We start from the raw sequence: 15,386 nt of genomic DNA, 5'->3' as shown, positions 1-15,386 counted from the left end.
TCAAAATTATTGTTGAAATATTTTGTCACTATGGCGCTAAGACTGCGATTTTAGCGAGAAATCTAATGTCCTGATCATATTTGTAACGCAGAATAGAATGAAGGGGTTCTTAAAATGCCCTCCCCGTGAGAAAAAGTAGGAACTATAGGTCTATAGCCTGGTGTGATTGTTTTCTTGTTCTGCAAATTGCAAAACCGGCCGGCGAGCTCCAGTTACATCAGAGATCAGGGCTTTGGGCAGGGTTGCACGCACGTGACCGACAATAGTAGACGTCATACTGGCAAATATCACTTCGATCCGTTTCGAAATCTTCGAAAGTTGTCTTGTCCACTTTGAAAAGCGAAATTTGTCAAGATGAGCGCTAAGTTACAGCACTATAAAGACGAAATCAATAAATTTCTAAATCAAGACAATGCCTTTTGCAACGGCTTGGCGAAAATCGAAGAGAAAACCAAAGTTAACCGTCTCCACATCTTCCTTGGTAATTATGTTTGCAAAGTCTCCGGATTTGTCTCGCCACATTTCTCAAAGTGGCATAAAAAATTAACGTGGCTTTTCTTTTTTTAGGTGCCATAGGCTTATTCTCGTTGTATTTGATCTTCGGCTACGGTGCTGCTTTAATTGTGAATGCTCTGGGCGCTATGTACCCGGCATATGCCTCGTAAGTGATGTTGAAAAACTGAAAATTTTTTTGCATTAATGAGATGAAACGGCGGTCTAACCAAGCACAAAATTTTGAACTTTGAACCGGTTTGCTAATATCTGGTTATGTCGTCGTTAAATCTCCCCGAAACATTAATATTTCAGAAGGTTTAGGCAATAAATTTCATGCGCTAAACATGCTTTAAAATGTTTTTAATGGAATTAAATTTTCGAGATATACATTGGGCTGGAATTGGACAAACTACCTGCCGAAATTCATTTGAATATGCAAGTTGACAAGCATAATATTAATGATGGGAGGGGATCTGTATTAGTGCAATGTAATCATAAAAAATTATTCTCCAAATCAGAAATTGCATTTACATAATGTTTTCTCATACAGGCAGGCTTGAACCAGAATTTTTGGTTCAAGCCTGCCCAGACAGTTACCATCTATAGACAACCTACCATAGTTTGCGCAATTGAAAATAGAATGATTCGATTTTTACAGAGTTAAAGCTGTCGAAAGCATTGACAAAGATGATGACACACAGTGGCTTATTTATTGGATTGTCTATGCTGCATTCACTGTTGTTGAATATTTCTCTGATTTTCTTTTCTCGTGGTTCCCATTCTATTTCCTTGCCAAGGTAATGTGACATTCCCATTGGCTGAAAACAATTTGCATTGTTCTGCTTCCATTTCCTGGAATCTATATTTCAAATGCTATTGTTCTACGCATCCACTTACCAAACTCATACTTCAAGGAAATTTGAACATACCTTTTGTGTATATTTTGTGAATCCCGTTTCCACCTCTTGCAGTTGATTTTCCTCTGCTGGTGCATGGCTCCAATCTCTAGCAACGGAAGCACTTTCATCTATCACCGATTCATCAAACCTTTCGTTGTGAAACATCAATCCGAGATTGACGAGGCCTTGAACGAAGCAAGATCAGCCGCAAGCTCTGCCGCAAACACTGCTATGGATCAAGGTAGTTTAAAAATGGAACAAAGGACTAAATAACATTGAACTGAGCTCCATGACAGAACCTTTTTATTGCTCTTTATTATAGCCAAGAATGAAGCCATGAAGCAATACCTCCAACAGCAAGAACAGAATGATGAGGAAAAGATAAAAGACATGTAGAAGAGTTCACACAAACAAGCAACACACAGATTCACATGAATTGCTCTTCCAAATTAATGGGGCCAAACACATGATTTGAAGGCAGACAAACAGATTTTGTATTTTTCTTTGAACATTTTAGCCTAGATTGAGGAAACGTTTTGATGATAACACATCACATGCATATGCATTTTGGGATCAATCTAGTCGAACTTTGAGGAACTGTTTTTGTGTCTAGCATCTTGAATAATTTAATACTGGATGGTAGCTTTTTATTAAAACAGAGTGTTTGTGACTTTATATGTTATACAGTACCTATTTAGTTTTGCATGATTTGTAAAATGGCAAGAATAAAATACATAAACTGAGCAGCTATTTGATCATCACTTAAACTTCCCAACAATGCTTTAAAAGTTTGCAAAATCACTTGGGTGTCAATGCTCTTTATATTGTCTGATTTTAATTCATAATTAAGTCTCCACTAGTTCATAATACAATTACTGAGCTAATTGCCCATTCTTGATGAGGGGCTGGCACAATATATTGTTGCCACTAGAAACAATGGTATATTACTGGTATAAAAAGTGACTATTGAATATACATAAACTACAATTTAAATTCCTACGACCTTATTTTATATTACGTAGTCTATAAGTGATACAACCTTACTTGCTTCGAAACATTCTCTTGACTGTGTCTTAAGCCTTAACAAATGATGTTGAGAAATCCCGATTTGGCATACAAATGGGTGCAACGAGTGTCCAGAGGTACAACACAACACAGACCCAGCCAGTGATGATTTTCACCCAGAATGCTCCCCATGTCCCTTGAACATTCTCTGTGTCTGACACATCAGGCCTGTGAAAACAACATAAGTGTTAAGAGACTGACTGGACTGACTATCTATCCCAGTAAACATTACATATTACAAAAAGGATTGTTTAACCCTGGATTAATAACACACTACCCATGCTGCATGGTGGAATTTATCGACATGGGGCAAAGAATTCTTTACTTACTCAACCCAGTTTGTCATCACCATCATGATGTAGAGGGCAGCAAGAAGATAAATAAAATGGAAGAATGAATAACTGTAGACAACTTCTTCCTCTTCATCATTTACAACTTTGCCTTTCTCTTCATCTAAATCTACTGTGGAAAGAAACTCACTGAGATCTTTGGTCACTTGAACAAGAAATATAATTTATAAACACCCTAAGACTTATTAAAAATTGCACACAACAAAAAAAATTAATTTAGTTACAAAATGTACCTGGAGCAGTGGTGTTTGTGGAAAATTTATCTGCACTTCCAGATGTCTTCAAACTAAGAATAAAGTTACAATTAGTTTTCACTACATTTACATACATATATTCACAAGAATGTTCAATGGAAAAAATCAATGTATTTTATAGTTTTACCTTGAATAAATGATCATGACAAATGTCACAACCAGCCCAACAATCATGGTTGTGTTTTTAGATCCTCCAAAATTTGTGCTTTGAACATCACACGAGGTTGAGGTGGAGTTGCTCGACGCATCTGCAACATAAGATAATTTGTAACAATGATTTAAAAATTATTACATTTATCAAGACTATATACATTACTTATTACATACCAGGTAAGTCATAAGGCTCGTTAGCAACAGATGTCAATGTGATGTAAGAAAGGAAAAGAGAGATGATGGAGGATTGCAAAAGACCAGATTTGGGCTGAACTGAAAAATAAAAAATGTATACCATTTTTAGACTATTACATCGTTAGTGGCTCAAAAAATTATAAATATATTCAATTATTCAGAATGTTTCAGAGGCAATCATGTACTACCGTTAATCAATATGTGAATTATTTAATATTCATCATCTAAGATTTCTACCTTCCTGTATTTTTGGTAAAATGGAAACCCCCAACATAAGAACGCAGGTAATCAGGTTGAAACTGATTATAAATCTGTTCAAATCGCAGCCTTCACTCTAAAATGCATTGTGTTAAGAAAAACATTTAGAATAAGGACTATAATATAACTTCCAATTGTCTCACCCCTTGGAAACCAGACATAAACCATGCACTCACTGTTGTAAAGACATAGGCTAGAATGAAGCCAGTCAAGGCAAAACCAAGAAACACAAATACGAATGTACCAAGAGCTGAAAAACAAAGTTATTCAATGTACGTAGAATGGAAATTTAAATAAATGAATGTCAATGAAATTTATCCACTAGTTAATACAAACTAGATAAAGTAGAGTAAAGATATTCACCTGCCAACCATCCTTTGTTTCCAGTCTCTTCAGCATTGTTAGTCCTGTTAAAATAACAACATATTTCAAGACAATATAACCTGGATGTTTTAACACAATATATAACCTGGATTTCAAGACAATTCAACCTGGAGGACTTCAATACAATTAACCTGGATTTCAAGGATGAGGTTGCTTGTTATTGTTATATATTAAATATGCTTACCAAACTTCATTCCAGGTATGAGCAAAATCAATCAACAGCATCACCTGAATCACAATGAACAACAATCCACCAACCAAACCAATGTACATCCATGCTAAAAAGGAATAAATATAAACATTTATTTCCAGGCAATTGCTGCATCAGCAAGAAAGCTCCAAGATGAAGCTTATTTGTGATAAATCAGATTTGATCTCACCTTCAGCAAATTTATGACTTTTCACCCAAAATGACCAGAGACATAGGACAAAAAGAACAAGGAACTTGATCCCCCAATACCTAACATAACAAAAATATTACATAATGAATACAGTTGCATAATAATAGTGCAGCGTAACAATGGTGATTTGTTGCCTTTGTGATATCAAGAAATATTTTAGTGTGTCATATATACAAGTAGTTCAAATGAGACCAAATATATATGTGCCCTAAATTTCATAAAAACTGACAGTAAAAAACTCACAGGATTGCAAAAAGACCTAAATTTAAACATCATATTTACCCATTTTGGATTCCTGCCCGGCATTCTTTTTGTGACTTCACTCCAAGCGTGATGATCATGAGAAGAACATGAAATATGGCAAAACCAAGGAAAATTCTATACACAGACAAGTAACCCATTATCTCTTCACACTTTCCACCGCTCTCATCGCAAATCTTATCATGAAATGGAAGCTGTAAAAAAAGCAAGATAATATGTGAGTTGGCTACGTAATCAGCTTCATGAAATTTGTCATTGAGGTTGAAATAATGTCTGTGGATATGGATTTCTACCAAGTAAATTTAAGGTTTGTTTAACTTTTAATTTCTGCTGCAATTTTTTGTGGGATTTTCCTCTTTTGACAGATAGAAACAAGTAAAAAGTTATGAATGCTCTAATGTATAAGAAATTTGTACATCTGTACATATTCATTTGTACATATTCATCTGTACATATTCATTTGCACATATTCAATTGGCAATGGGAGTATTCAACTGACATGTTCTTTCAAGCTTTCTGCCACGTTATCTGATGATAATATTGCAGATATGATGACACCAATGAGAAGGAAGAAGGTATACATGATCCTTGTCGTAACTGAGCTGCGACATGATGGACAGCACGAACAACAGCAGCTGACTGCAGTTGATCCACAACAACATGCAAGCTGAAAAACATATCAAAGAAAACTGTCAATGCTTTTGCAGGAGAGATACTTTTGACAAACAGGAAAACTTTCAGTATGACGTCATATCGTGGACATTTAATATTGGTTTTACTTGTAACTTTCATTTATAACAAATTTTTAATATTTCATATAGTCGCGATCGAAACCACGACACCAGCATATGTAGATATATACTTACAGATCCAACAACACAACCCATTTTAATGGTGTTCTGAAAGTTGACAAAAACAGTTTAGTAATTGATATAAATTTATATGTACTTTACTAGTTTAGTACTGACAGTAATATAATCAGCTGTTGAAAATAACGCGTTTTGACAACAAACAATGACAGTTTTATCGAAAGAATAACAAGAATAAAACGATATAGTAAAGGTAATGTAAAAATCTACATTAAAAGATCACCTTTTATTCCCTTTCTGTTGTGTTTTGTTAAAAATTTCAGACAAGATACAGCAAACAACAAGTGTCCTTCTGCGAAATCGTAATAATAAACAAGAAGGTGGATATTTAGGAACATATGTCTACATGTAGGTACGAGCGCGAGTTAATCCAAAATTGTACATAAGAGTCATGATAAAGCCATAAAGGAGTACAAAAAGTACAAATGAAAGTAATAATTTTCATACATCAGGCGTCTTTAGAGCATTTTAATCTGTTTATTTTTTCTCGAGTAACTAGCATTCTACAATATTCTAGCCTATTAGAATATTAGAAATCAATTAAAGCTTCTAAGTCGCTCTTTGACGCTCGACTTGAACGAGACGCGAAAGCGTTACGAAGTAGCAGTTCTGTGAGACGAGATAAACGCCTGTTTGCATAATGAACTGCCTCTTTGAAATCGAGGTCTAAAGCCATACGTTGTGCTTTTTTTCCGTACTCGAAAGCCCATGTGAGGGCCTGCCTCTCCCCAGCTGGGCATCGTGAAAGTGTGGAGCGCTTATAACTCAAATCAGATTGCGCTAGTAAAATTTCGATTTCTTGGAAATGCGTAGGCTTGATTCCATCAAGGATCGAGCCTTGGACCGCCTTCAGTTCCGATGCAGCCAAGTCGGATGTCAGACTTAGTCACGATGCCCTGTTCTAAGGTTCCCCGCTTAGAGAACACCCTAAGTGTGCCATTGCCGAGTAGATGTGCGCCTTTTGCTTGAGATCAGCAGTACTTCTTGGATATTGATCTTGGTCAAGTGTATTTGCGTCTCTCAGAGCAGCCTGGAGATATGCTTGATTTTCATTTGCAAGATCATTGTATCTTTGAGGATCAGTCTCTTTGCTTGCCAAAATAGAGGTTACAGCAGCAGCATGAATATAGAACCATACTGTAAGAAACTCGGGTGGAATAGACTGCATCATTTGCAAACCCTCTTTCGCTGTTTGGTAGCTTTTTTCATGATCTCCCTCAGCACGTTCATTCCTGCTCCTCAAACAAAGTCCCCTTACGTCGAAAAAGGTCATATCCTTCACGTCGGGAGCTTGTATTGCAGTGGAAAAGTCATTAAGGTAGCCTCTTGCTTCTGCGAATTCGTTATTCTTACACGCGATTGCGGCCCTCTCTGCTGCTACCACCAACTCAGCGCAACTCCCAGGAAACTTTCTCATGGATATTTCACAGAGCTTGTTAAAATCCTTTATATTCTTGTCATTCCTAAATTGAACAAGTTTAGACGTCAGAAGCTGATAAATCTTCCGGTTCTTTGCCGAGCTCCAGGTTAAAAGCGGCATTGTTGATGGAACAGGATCCGCCGGTGCATCCAATTCGACTGGAAAATATTCCTCCCAGTCTTTCTTCCTTTCCACTTTCCCGTCCTTGATATGGTACATGTCAGGCATTTTTGTAAACACACCACCGGGACAGCGAGCTATGGCGATGACAACCACATAGGTCGATGCAATTTCCCTCCCTTCACAATCTTTAATAGGTATAAACATTATATCCCATTGTTCACCCTTCTGTGGCTCACCGCAGTATCTAGGCCAGATCATCCCCTTGATAGCTTTCGCGACCTTTTTTGTAATTTCAATTTGATCTTTTTCCCTCACTTTCTCCCCTTCTACAACACCACAATCGTTGATGCCATAATAAATATGGCCGCCGGACAGGTTAGCATAAGCGGAAACATAGTGGGAAAATTTGTTAGATTTACCTGTGATACGATCAGCCAAAGTGAGGGTGGTGTGCGTGCCTTCGGATTCCTCGGATTTGAGATTTTTCCATTGGATGTTAACATCTTCATCGAAATTTACGCGTTGATTTTGGACAAAATCTGCATAAAAGGACCCAGGAGTAAAGAGTTTCTTGACTGGTTTACACTGGCTGTTGTTTAACAGTTTTCTTACCATACCAATAGGCTGTGATGACGGAATTGCTTTGACCTGAGATTTGGTTGAAACGTACAAATTATAATTGACGACAAACGGTCCTTCGGCTTTCTTCACTTCGACGAGAATTTCATTGGGATTCGCTTTAAATTTTACTACGGAAACCAAAGACACAGTTCCTATTAGGTCGTCCACCTTTTGTTCTATGGTCCTAACGCAAGAATCAAGCTGTTTTCTCGTCGATATACTTTTGAACAGAAGCTGAATCAGTCCACCCTCTGTGTTTAACAGCGCGTTGATTGCTTTAATTATTTCATTCATGATCTCATCTTTGTAGCTTTTCTTTTTATTCACGTCTCTTGGGCATATTTCTGTGAACGTGATTGACGTTCTAGGGCATAATTGATTTCTCGAAGACTGCATGATTGACTGCAGTCTGCAGGCTGGTAACACGTCAGCTTTTCGCGACTTCACCTTATGCAAACAACAACAAAAATTTACTGCATTACAAAGGTTCCGTTTACCCTACAGACAATTTATTGGCACGGCTATTGATTGCTACACCGTACATGTACCAAATTGTATTAGTGCTCAATGTCTCAGGCTACAGACTCCCAATGGAGACTACTGTATTTGGTACTTTATTTGGTAGACTTATTTAGTACTCGGTTAAACATGTCAATTGTCGAAGTCGTCGGCCATTGTGAAAATAAATGGGGCTTCCCCTTTTCATATATATGAATTTCATGAATTTCATATATAAGTGAAATATAAGTGGAAGAATATAAGTGAAAATCTGAGAATCAAAGAATTCTCAGGTATGTGACGACAAAATTAGCCTGCGCAGCTGTGTATTTTCTCACCGCGGGTTCCCTTGTTTTTGGCTCAAATGCGTCGCCACAAAGCCATATTATCTATCCATTTTGCATTATAATTACTTCGTTGTTACACTCGAGGTCACACTAACATCGCGTTCCTATATACTGCCTTATAACTGCCCTAATTGTCCTCGTAGAGAGGGACTGAATTGGATACATCCTGGAGTACACGAGCTTCGCAAATGGCTCTGTATTTTCTATAATGAAACATCTAATTCATTATTCACCTGTGCTTTTCGGCTTGGCGTATGTGCTTTATATGACCAGAATTAATCAATTGTTCTACTATTAGTTTTTGTTGATAACCTACCTTAAAACCAACTTCAAAAGTTCGGCTTTGTCAAGTTTTCAGCACATTACGTTCGTATTCGTTGCACGTTTTGCCTCTATATTGACACATTGTATTTGTTGCAGTAGACAGTGCCTTAGAGACGCTTTAATGTGGTTGTGTAATCACGAATGAGCCTCATTCCCAGGCGTTTAACGAAACTCACTACATAAGTAGTCTAATTAACTACTAACTACTAAAGTATGATGACATTATCCAAAACTTGGCATATTTTAACGATTAAACCTGTTTATGTGCATCATGCATCAATAATAATACTGCTGTTATTTCCATCGTTTTTCCAAGGATAAAATTTATAGACTCTTTTCGGTAAACAAAGCCAGAGTGTATGTAAAACCATAGACAATCCAAAAGACATGTCTTTTGGATTGTTGATGGTAAAACAAACTAAATATGGGTTCCTAACATTAGCGGCTGCGTCCATATCGGGATTTGGTTCATATTTCCAAAACAATATTCTGAACAAACTCTACGGGTTTATTGTGAAGTATTTTTAATTCCGATGGTGAAGAAATTTGATACCAAATTCTGGAATCATTGGTCATGACCTGGGAGCCTCTGTCGACTAGATCTAGCGCGAACACGGAGGGAAACGTAAATCTCCAACAATCCCCTTCTACCCTGCATTACCCCAGTGTTTCCCTATGTTGTATTTATCATGGCGGAAAAAAAATGAAAAGTGGTTGAAATTGATTTCGCTGTTGTTTGAAAATGGTGAATGTTCGTTTCCGCGGCGTTGAGTTAGAGGAGTCTGCTAAGTCTGAGGAAGCAAGAAGACGTAATCCAACCGCAGAAGCTGAAAGAGAGTTTCTTAATTCCGTAGGCGAAGCGTATTTACCTGAGGCTGCTGGAATAGGTAGTTCATCCTTCCACTTTCAACTATGTCCACGATATTCACCTCGTTTTTGGTTTGATATTTTCCCTGTGTTTCTGTAGAGAATTGGCAACGTTTAGCAGGTTTCAGCATCGGTATTACAAGGTATATAACTGATATTTTTTGAATTTTTTTTTATGAATAATTGAATGGGATTTCTTTTACATAGTTTGCTGATTGAGGACTTTCTGACACATCCATTTATCGTTGTAAGAAGGCAATGCATGGTATGAAAGACTCAGTAATCTTCTAGTTTTGAAATGCAGAGTTATTCCCCTAATCTGTTTCCTTTATAGTCATATTTGTTTTTAGGTAAATAGCTCAGCTGTCCTGTACCATCTTGCCCCATTTTCTGTCTGCCGTGTCATGCTAAAGATCAGAAGAAAACAGGTATCTACCCCACTAAAGTTAAAAGACTCCCATGAAAAGTTAGCTTTTCATCCCCCCTGAAAAGGGTAGCACTTCTATAATCACCCCCCTGAAAATTGGAATCTTGCAATGAAAAAGTTATACCACTTGCTGATTGATGTCACCCCCTAACAAATATATTATGCACCCCCCCCCTGAAAAGTTAGGTTCTAACCTCAGCAGGTAAGACTTCCAACACATCATGGGTGTTTCTCTTCTCAGGGTCTGAGTACTTTTTGGAAAGGCCAAGGCAGTAAGCTTGCTGTAAGAGGAATGAATCTTCTGGCAGAACTATTGATCAGTGAAGTTACACATGAGAGACTACCAAGGTGAGCTTGTGCTAGCAAGCAAACACAAGAAAGGTCTCCAACAGATCTTGATTGAGGCATGTATATTCTTATTAGGGACATCAGTAGCCCATCATCAACTATAACTCAACTAGTTGGACATATCATTGGCAAAAGGTGGGTATTTTACCTTCACAGTGAAGATGATATTTCATATTTTCCCAGTTACAGCGTAGAGTACATTCCCATCAGGGACAAAAACGCGCATATTTATCTTAAAACGCGTGTCTTTTTCAAGCGCGGAAGTTTTATGCACGACTTGTACTTTTCCTGGGACAAAACCAACCTAAAAATGCGTACTTTCTTTTAGTATCAGCATCGTCTTGACTTTACCATTTTACAGTGCAAGTATCACTGAGACAGTCGAGGTTGGTGGAACACGAGACTTTGAATTATCTTTCTTACTAGTAAAAACTCTTGAATTCTTGACTTTCACCTGAAGTCCTTGTCTGTATCTCTTCAGACCGAACAGATTAAGAAGCAGCGTAGTCCCTTCGCCTTCATTAAAGAGGGAATCTTCCGTCTTATTGGCTGGCAAAGCTCGACCCAGGGTCACGGTCGTCTTCTGCCGCTCTGGGCCTTAGTGGCACCCACAATGCTTCATGGTCTTGTACATTACGTCATCGCCAGCTGCTTACAACACATCATCCTCGCTCGACACAAAAAAGTCGGAGTATTTCGTGGGGAATCGGAGAACCCCGAACAAAGTAGGCCGATGGTCGAAGCGTATTTCCCAGAACTCATGGCGAGCTTAACCGGGACCGTCCTCACTGAGATCCTTCTGTATCCCCTCGAGACCGTCATGTACCGTCTTCACCTGCAAGGTACACGAACGATGATAGACGACACGGACAATGGATTTGCAGTTGTGTCACTCTGCACTAACTACGACGGACTCTTAGATTGTTTTTCACGCATAAAATCCGAGGAAGGACTTCAAGGATTTTATAAAGGTTTCGGGGCGTTGTTATTGCAATATCTTGTGCAATTGCTTGTCCTGCGCATTACAAAAGCCATTTATACGGTGATTTCACAAGATTTCAGAGGGGACAGTGCTAATGTTGATAAGTAAACATACCCCAGCTAGGTTTTGATGCATGCGTTACAATGCTATGATATATGGTGAAGGGTCAAATGTATGAGGGAAGTTTAACAGACAATATATTTGTCCACTTGTTGGGTTCACCTCGTGTTCTGACAAATAGTTGTAATGATAATATTTGCCATAGTTACCAGCTTCATTGAGAGCTAAGGTACCCTTAAACTTACCACCTTACATGGTTTGAACCCACGGAAAGCATGCTGAATACGCATTAGAGAGTCGTATGCTTTCTCGTGTCACAATTCCTAAGGAATCGAAGGCTGTGTATGTGTTTAATGAAACTATTAAATTAATGTATGTATTGTTGACGATATCAGTATATTTAATCAGTATGTGTTATTCACCAATCTAGCAACATTGCTCTGTACAATTAATATATCTACAATAACACATATGGTCATCAAGAACCCTGAATGTATTTTGTGCTCAAATTGTTATCGCAACGGTTACTCTAATAGTCGAAGCATGTGATCAATTTGTGAGTCACATGATGAAATTCTCGTGGCACGTGATTAAATCTTTAATCACGTGGACAAGTTTTGGATTCATGTGAACAAATTTGTACACCACGTGCTTCTTTGTTATTGTTCCCAGGGCATTTCTCTTGCCTTGGAAACAAGGCTGCTTGCGTGTCTGACGTGTTCACTCTTTTGCAAATTTGCGCGCTAGGATCATTGCGTCGATTTTCGCAAATACAGCATGTAGTCGTTAATACTTGAATGTTATAAAAACTGACGCTGATTACAAATCATCATTGTCGATGTTCGCCACATCATCCTGTGATATTACTTTTGGAGCCTTCCTGGACTTGGGTTTTTTCGAAGATTTACGAGGTTTTTCACTTTCGATTTCCTGCATGATAAAAATAAGAACACCTTTACACCATTGCCTGATAAACAATACGAATGTTGTGTCTCTCTAGTTTAGAATGAATGCATTTCGTTACCTCATCTTTTGTTTTCTCTGTTGAAGACGACAGTTCTCCATCTTTCTCATCACTTTCCTCCGCAGAGGGAAATACGACGTTTTCCTGAAAGTTGAAATGATTAAAATCATCCATATTGGAGTAAGATCATTTAAATCAAAACAAGCCCAGTTTAAGAACATAAATGAAGTTAATTCTAATTAATAAATTGTTTCTTCCGGTGTAAAAATTACTAATTACCTTTTTATTCAGCTCTCTTTCCTCGCAAATACGGCTAACACAGTCGTACATGTACTTGAACTACAAAAAAATATACCAGATATCTCACAAAACAATCCCTAAAGACACTGAAAAATACGAATGAGTGGGAACTATAAAGTTCACGTACATATGGTGATATGATTCGAACAGAACGCGGCTTTTTGTTGGGTCTTGAATATTGAAAATAGAAAGACATTCCTTCCTCGTCTTCATCCCAATGAACGAAATCTTCGTAGCCAAAAGTGTGTGTTAGAGGACAACAATAGCATGTATACGTTTCAAAAAGACAGAAAAAATCGACCTAAAAGATCGGTTAAACGTGATATACCTCCGGCTCTCCATCCACAGAACACGCTTGAAGGAAAATGCTGTTAAGATTGAAGGAAACTATGACATGGCCTTTTTTACGGGCATCGCATTCGCAATGTGGGAAGCGAACGCAACCATAATCTTGCAGTGATCTTGCAAGCTTTAAATACTGCAAAGAAACAACAATTACATATTGTCATTGTGATATTAACTTAATATTAAGTATGGTGCTTCCCAGAATTCTCACACAAACCTCGGCTTTCTTGCCCAAACTTTTATATTCTTCAAGTTTTTTGAACTTTTCATCTGACTTAATTTTTAACGTTCTTACATCGTCCACAGCCTAATAAAACGAAGGAAAAGGTTTATGGTAATTGAGTGTCAATAGTTATATGACATTGACAAACAAACAATGTTCTTGTATTCTACCTGATCGTAAAGTAAGTTGAATGCTAGTTCTTCATCATCCATTTCAATTTCCTACAAAGAGTTTATATTGTTTTCATCAAATTCTGGTTAACTTAGCTGGGTGCAGTTGTTATAGAAGGCTAGTTAACTTTTAACTGTAGTTAAGGACAGAATTGGCCAATCAGAGTTGTGTATCTCTGAGTTAACAACAGCCAGCTTCTGGACTGTTATAACACTTGCCCTTAGGAAAACCTACCCTTGGTAAAGTGAAAACCCATTTCCTCAATACAAGACAACTGGGCAGCTCGCTGGAATAATTTCTGATGTATATTGTGTGTGGAAATTCATTGTCTCTTAATTTTCGCTCTGCAAAAAAAGCACAAGATCAATATATGTCCTTGTGTTTTTATTTTAGGGTTTTCAAAGAAAATGACTCACCAAATGCTTTTCCAATAATTTCAAACAAAGCGAAGTACTTAGCAGATGCTTCGCTCATTCCAATCTTTTTCAAAAACGCCTGAAATACAAAATATCTCATTGCAATTCATTTGCAAATGAAGCACCTATAGAATTAGAATTACATACACAATTGTGGTTGTCATATCATGTTTGTGAATAATAGAAAAGCAATAGTTTATTAACCTGACCTTGCAAACATCCTGAGTTTGAAAACTTTTCTCAACCTTCACAGGCCTTTCTGTTTGGTCAGGTAAGGCAATTTTCAATTCCACTTCCAAATTATTGACCTGTACTTCCTGAAGGATGCGGAAATTGTTGGATATGTATGAATTATTTGAAGACACAAGAAGTATCATATTTCATGCCATTTAAATCAGTATTCCTATACCTCTGAAGATTTCATGAACTCTTTCATTGCATCGCAATCATGAATTATCCGAATTGATGTAACTGTAAACAAAGAAAGGATACATTGAGACCATCAAATGAACCAATCAATTAACACTAATTTAATATGGCAAATTATTAATTACCTTGTTCTAAATACAACTCCAAGGCCTTCCGTCGGTTATCCAGTTGTTGTTCAGATAACTGAAATGGCCACTTGCCAGGAAATTTAGGAAAATCATAATCTTGAAACTGTTTCTTCAGCTATACAAAATGAAGTGAAGTTAGAAAGCTAAATGTCATTCATTGCTACTCATTCTATGCCAATTTACTCATTTATGGTACCTCATTGTTTAAATTTGAAAATTCTTTGTATCGTCTAGAGCAGATATGTCTGTCATTGACATAGATATTAAACACCTAGAAAGTAGAAAAGCCAAATTATAAACTATTACATAACTTGCAGGAAATATGAGTATTGCAAGCACTGAGAACAAGTCTTACCGCATATTTCTCCCTTCCGTTATCAATCTGTCGTGTTTCTGGTATTGTGACAAATATTTGTCTTTTGTCTGAGTAATCAAAGTATTCTGGTGCCTGCCCATCCTCTGGTGGATCCAATTTTCTGACCTCGCTTGGCGGCAAGGATAACACAACCATCGAAAGCTTTCTTCCACCAGATTTGATCAACTCCACAACATGCTTATGCGTGGCTCCCTCAACATTCTCTTCATTGCTAAAGATAATAGAAATTTTCATTTGCATTGATTTAGAATAAGCTGGAGATTGAATAAAACATGTAGAAGCAAAATCCACACACAGTTAATCAAACATTTCTGGTCTAAGACAATTTCATTATATCTTTTCTCTGCAAGGCTGTATTAGGAATAGGATCACTGCTCTTCCTATAAGCAGTTTGCTGAACTGTCAAACTTCTTTGAGATTATAATTACAGTCA

The 15,386-nt window shown here is 37.4% G+C and overlaps 5 protein-coding genes across 5 annotated transcripts; 2 read left to right on the top strand and 3 right to left on the bottom strand.

Annotated features, from left to right (window-relative positions):
* The first annotated feature begins 270 nt into the window (after positions 1-270).
* Positions 271-1,993, top strand: LOC114540579 (receptor expression-enhancing protein 5-like). Its single transcript, XM_028560701.1, has 5 exons — positions 271-481; positions 568-661; positions 1,154-1,292; positions 1,467-1,635; positions 1,717-1,993. Exons 1-5 carry the CDS (start codon positions 355-357, stop codon positions 1,788-1,790), a joined length of 603 nt encoding a protein of 200 aa, XP_028416502.1. The 5' UTR covers positions 271-354; the 3' UTR covers positions 1,791-1,993.
* A 20-nt stretch (positions 1,994-2,013) lies between these two features.
* Positions 2,014-5,892, bottom strand: LOC114540580 (probable serine incorporator). Its single transcript, XM_028560702.1, has 14 exons — positions 5,808-5,892; positions 5,582-5,614; positions 5,215-5,382; positions 4,737-4,909; positions 4,434-4,513; positions 4,238-4,331; positions 4,033-4,076; positions 3,846-3,919; positions 3,649-3,745; positions 3,391-3,489; positions 3,191-3,311; positions 3,043-3,095; positions 2,789-2,921; positions 2,014-2,627 (listed from the first exon to the last, which is right to left on the bottom strand). Exons 2-14 carry the CDS (start codon positions 5,600-5,602, stop codon positions 2,468-2,470), a joined length of 1,317 nt encoding a protein of 438 aa, XP_028416503.1. The 5' UTR covers positions 5,603-5,614; positions 5,808-5,892; the 3' UTR covers positions 2,014-2,467.
* Positions 5,893-9,602: 3,710 nt separating this feature from the next.
* Positions 9,603-11,990, top strand: LOC114540587 (solute carrier family 25 member 46-like). Its single transcript, XM_028560710.1, has 8 exons — positions 9,603-9,804; positions 9,885-9,927; positions 9,992-10,049; positions 10,135-10,212; positions 10,453-10,559; positions 10,635-10,694; positions 10,888-10,945; positions 11,041-11,990. Exons 1-8 carry the CDS (start codon positions 9,660-9,662, stop codon positions 11,647-11,649), a joined length of 1,158 nt encoding a protein of 385 aa, XP_028416511.1. The 5' UTR covers positions 9,603-9,659; the 3' UTR covers positions 11,650-11,990.
* A 17-nt stretch (positions 11,991-12,007) lies between these two features.
* On the bottom strand, positions 12,008-13,113 carry LOC114540588. Its single transcript, XM_028560711.1, has 4 exons — positions 12,993-13,113; positions 12,845-12,904; positions 12,626-12,709; positions 12,008-12,531 (listed from the first exon to the last, which is right to left on the bottom strand). The coding sequence occupies exons 1-4, from the start codon at positions 13,059-13,061 to the stop codon at positions 12,421-12,423; spliced, it is 324 nt and encodes a 107-aa protein (XP_028416512.1). The 5' UTR covers positions 13,062-13,113; the 3' UTR covers positions 12,008-12,420.
* Positions 13,114-13,178: 65 nt separating this feature from the next.
* On the bottom strand, positions 13,179-15,227 carry LOC114540571 (sorting nexin-27-like). Its single transcript, XM_028560690.1, has 10 exons — positions 14,933-15,227; positions 14,774-14,848; positions 14,575-14,692; positions 14,430-14,491; positions 14,230-14,337; positions 14,021-14,099; positions 13,839-13,948; positions 13,604-13,654; positions 13,428-13,517; positions 13,179-13,343 (listed from the first exon to the last, which is right to left on the bottom strand). The coding sequence occupies exons 1-10, from the start codon at positions 15,191-15,193 to the stop codon at positions 13,179-13,181; spliced, it is 1,119 nt and encodes a 372-aa protein (XP_028416491.1). The 5' UTR covers positions 15,194-15,227.
* Positions 15,228-15,386: the final 159 nt, after the last annotated feature.

This window comes from Dendronephthya gigantea, unplaced genomic scaffold, assembly GCF_004324835.1.
Source record: "Dendronephthya gigantea isolate DGI-Jeju-01 unplaced genomic scaffold, DenGig_1.0 000241F, whole genome shotgun sequence".
NCBI lineage: Eukaryota > Metazoa > Cnidaria > Anthozoa > Malacalcyonacea > Nephtheidae > Dendronephthya > Dendronephthya gigantea.
Note: the sequence above shows the minus strand (reverse complement) of the source record. Positions and strands in the feature narration are given on the sequence as shown.

What these genes read in the sequence shown, in the direction of transcription:
- LOC114540588 (XM_028560711.1), bottom strand. Translation starts at nt 13,061, where the DNA reads ATGTCTTTCTATTTTCAATATTCAAGACCCAACAAAAAGCCGCGTTCT. An exon ending in TTCGAATCATATCACCATAT is followed by an intron (nt 12,905 to 12,992) that starts GTACGTGAACTT and finishes ATTTTTTTGTAG; the next exon opens with TTCAAGTACATGTACGACTG. An exon ending in AAAGAGAGCTGAATAAAAAG is followed by an intron (nt 12,710 to 12,844) that starts GTAATTAGTAAT and finishes TTCAACTTTCAG; the next exon opens with GAAAACGTCGTATTTCCCTC.
- LOC114540579 (XM_028560701.1), top strand. Translation starts at nt 355, where the DNA reads ATGAGCGCTAAGTTACAGCACTATAAAGACGAAATCAATAAATTTCTA. An exon ending in ATGTACCCGGCATATGCCTC is followed by an intron (nt 662 to 1,153) that starts GTAAGTGATGTT and finishes CGATTTTTACAG; the next exon opens with AGTTAAAGCTGTCGAAAGCA. An exon ending in AAACACTGCTATGGATCAAG is followed by an intron (nt 1,636 to 1,716) that starts GTAGTTTAAAAA and finishes TCTTTATTATAG; the next exon opens with CCAAGAATGAAGCCATGAAG.
- LOC114540571 (XM_028560690.1), bottom strand. Translation starts at nt 15,193, where the DNA reads ATGCAAATGAAAATTTCTATTATCTTTAGCAATGAAGAGAATGTTGAG. An exon ending in AAACTCAGGATGTTTGCAAG is followed by an intron (nt 14,100 to 14,229) that starts GTCAGGTTAATA and finishes TTTGTATTTCAG; the next exon opens with GCGTTTTTGAAAAAGATTGG. An exon ending in TCAACTTACTTTACGATCAG is followed by an intron (nt 13,518 to 13,603) that starts GTAGAATACAAG and finishes TCGTTTTATTAG; the next exon opens with GCTGTGGACGATGTAAGAAC.
- LOC114540580 (XM_028560702.1), bottom strand. Translation starts at nt 5,602, where the DNA reads ATGGGTTGTGTTGTTGGATCT. An exon ending in CAGAAAGCTTGAAAGAACAT is followed by an intron (nt 4,910 to 5,214) that starts GTCAGTTGAATA and finishes CTTTTTTTACAG; the next exon opens with CTTCCATTTCATGATAAGAT. An exon ending in GTGATGACAAACTGGGTTGA is followed by an intron (nt 2,628 to 2,788) that starts GTAAGTAAAGAA and finishes TTGTTTTCACAG; the next exon opens with GCCTGATGTGTCAGACACAG.
- LOC114540587 (XM_028560710.1), top strand. Translation starts at nt 9,660, where the DNA reads ATGGTGAATGTTCGTTTCCGCGGCGTTGAGTTAGAGGAGTCTGCTAAG. An exon ending in ACCTGAGGCTGCTGGAATAG is followed by an intron (nt 9,805 to 9,884) that starts GTAGTTCATCCT and finishes GTGTTTCTGTAG; the next exon opens with AGAATTGGCAACGTTTAGCA. An exon ending in TAAAGATCAGAAGAAAACAG is followed by an intron (nt 10,213 to 10,452) that starts GTATCTACCCCA and finishes TTCTCTTCTCAG; the next exon opens with GGTCTGAGTACTTTTTGGAA.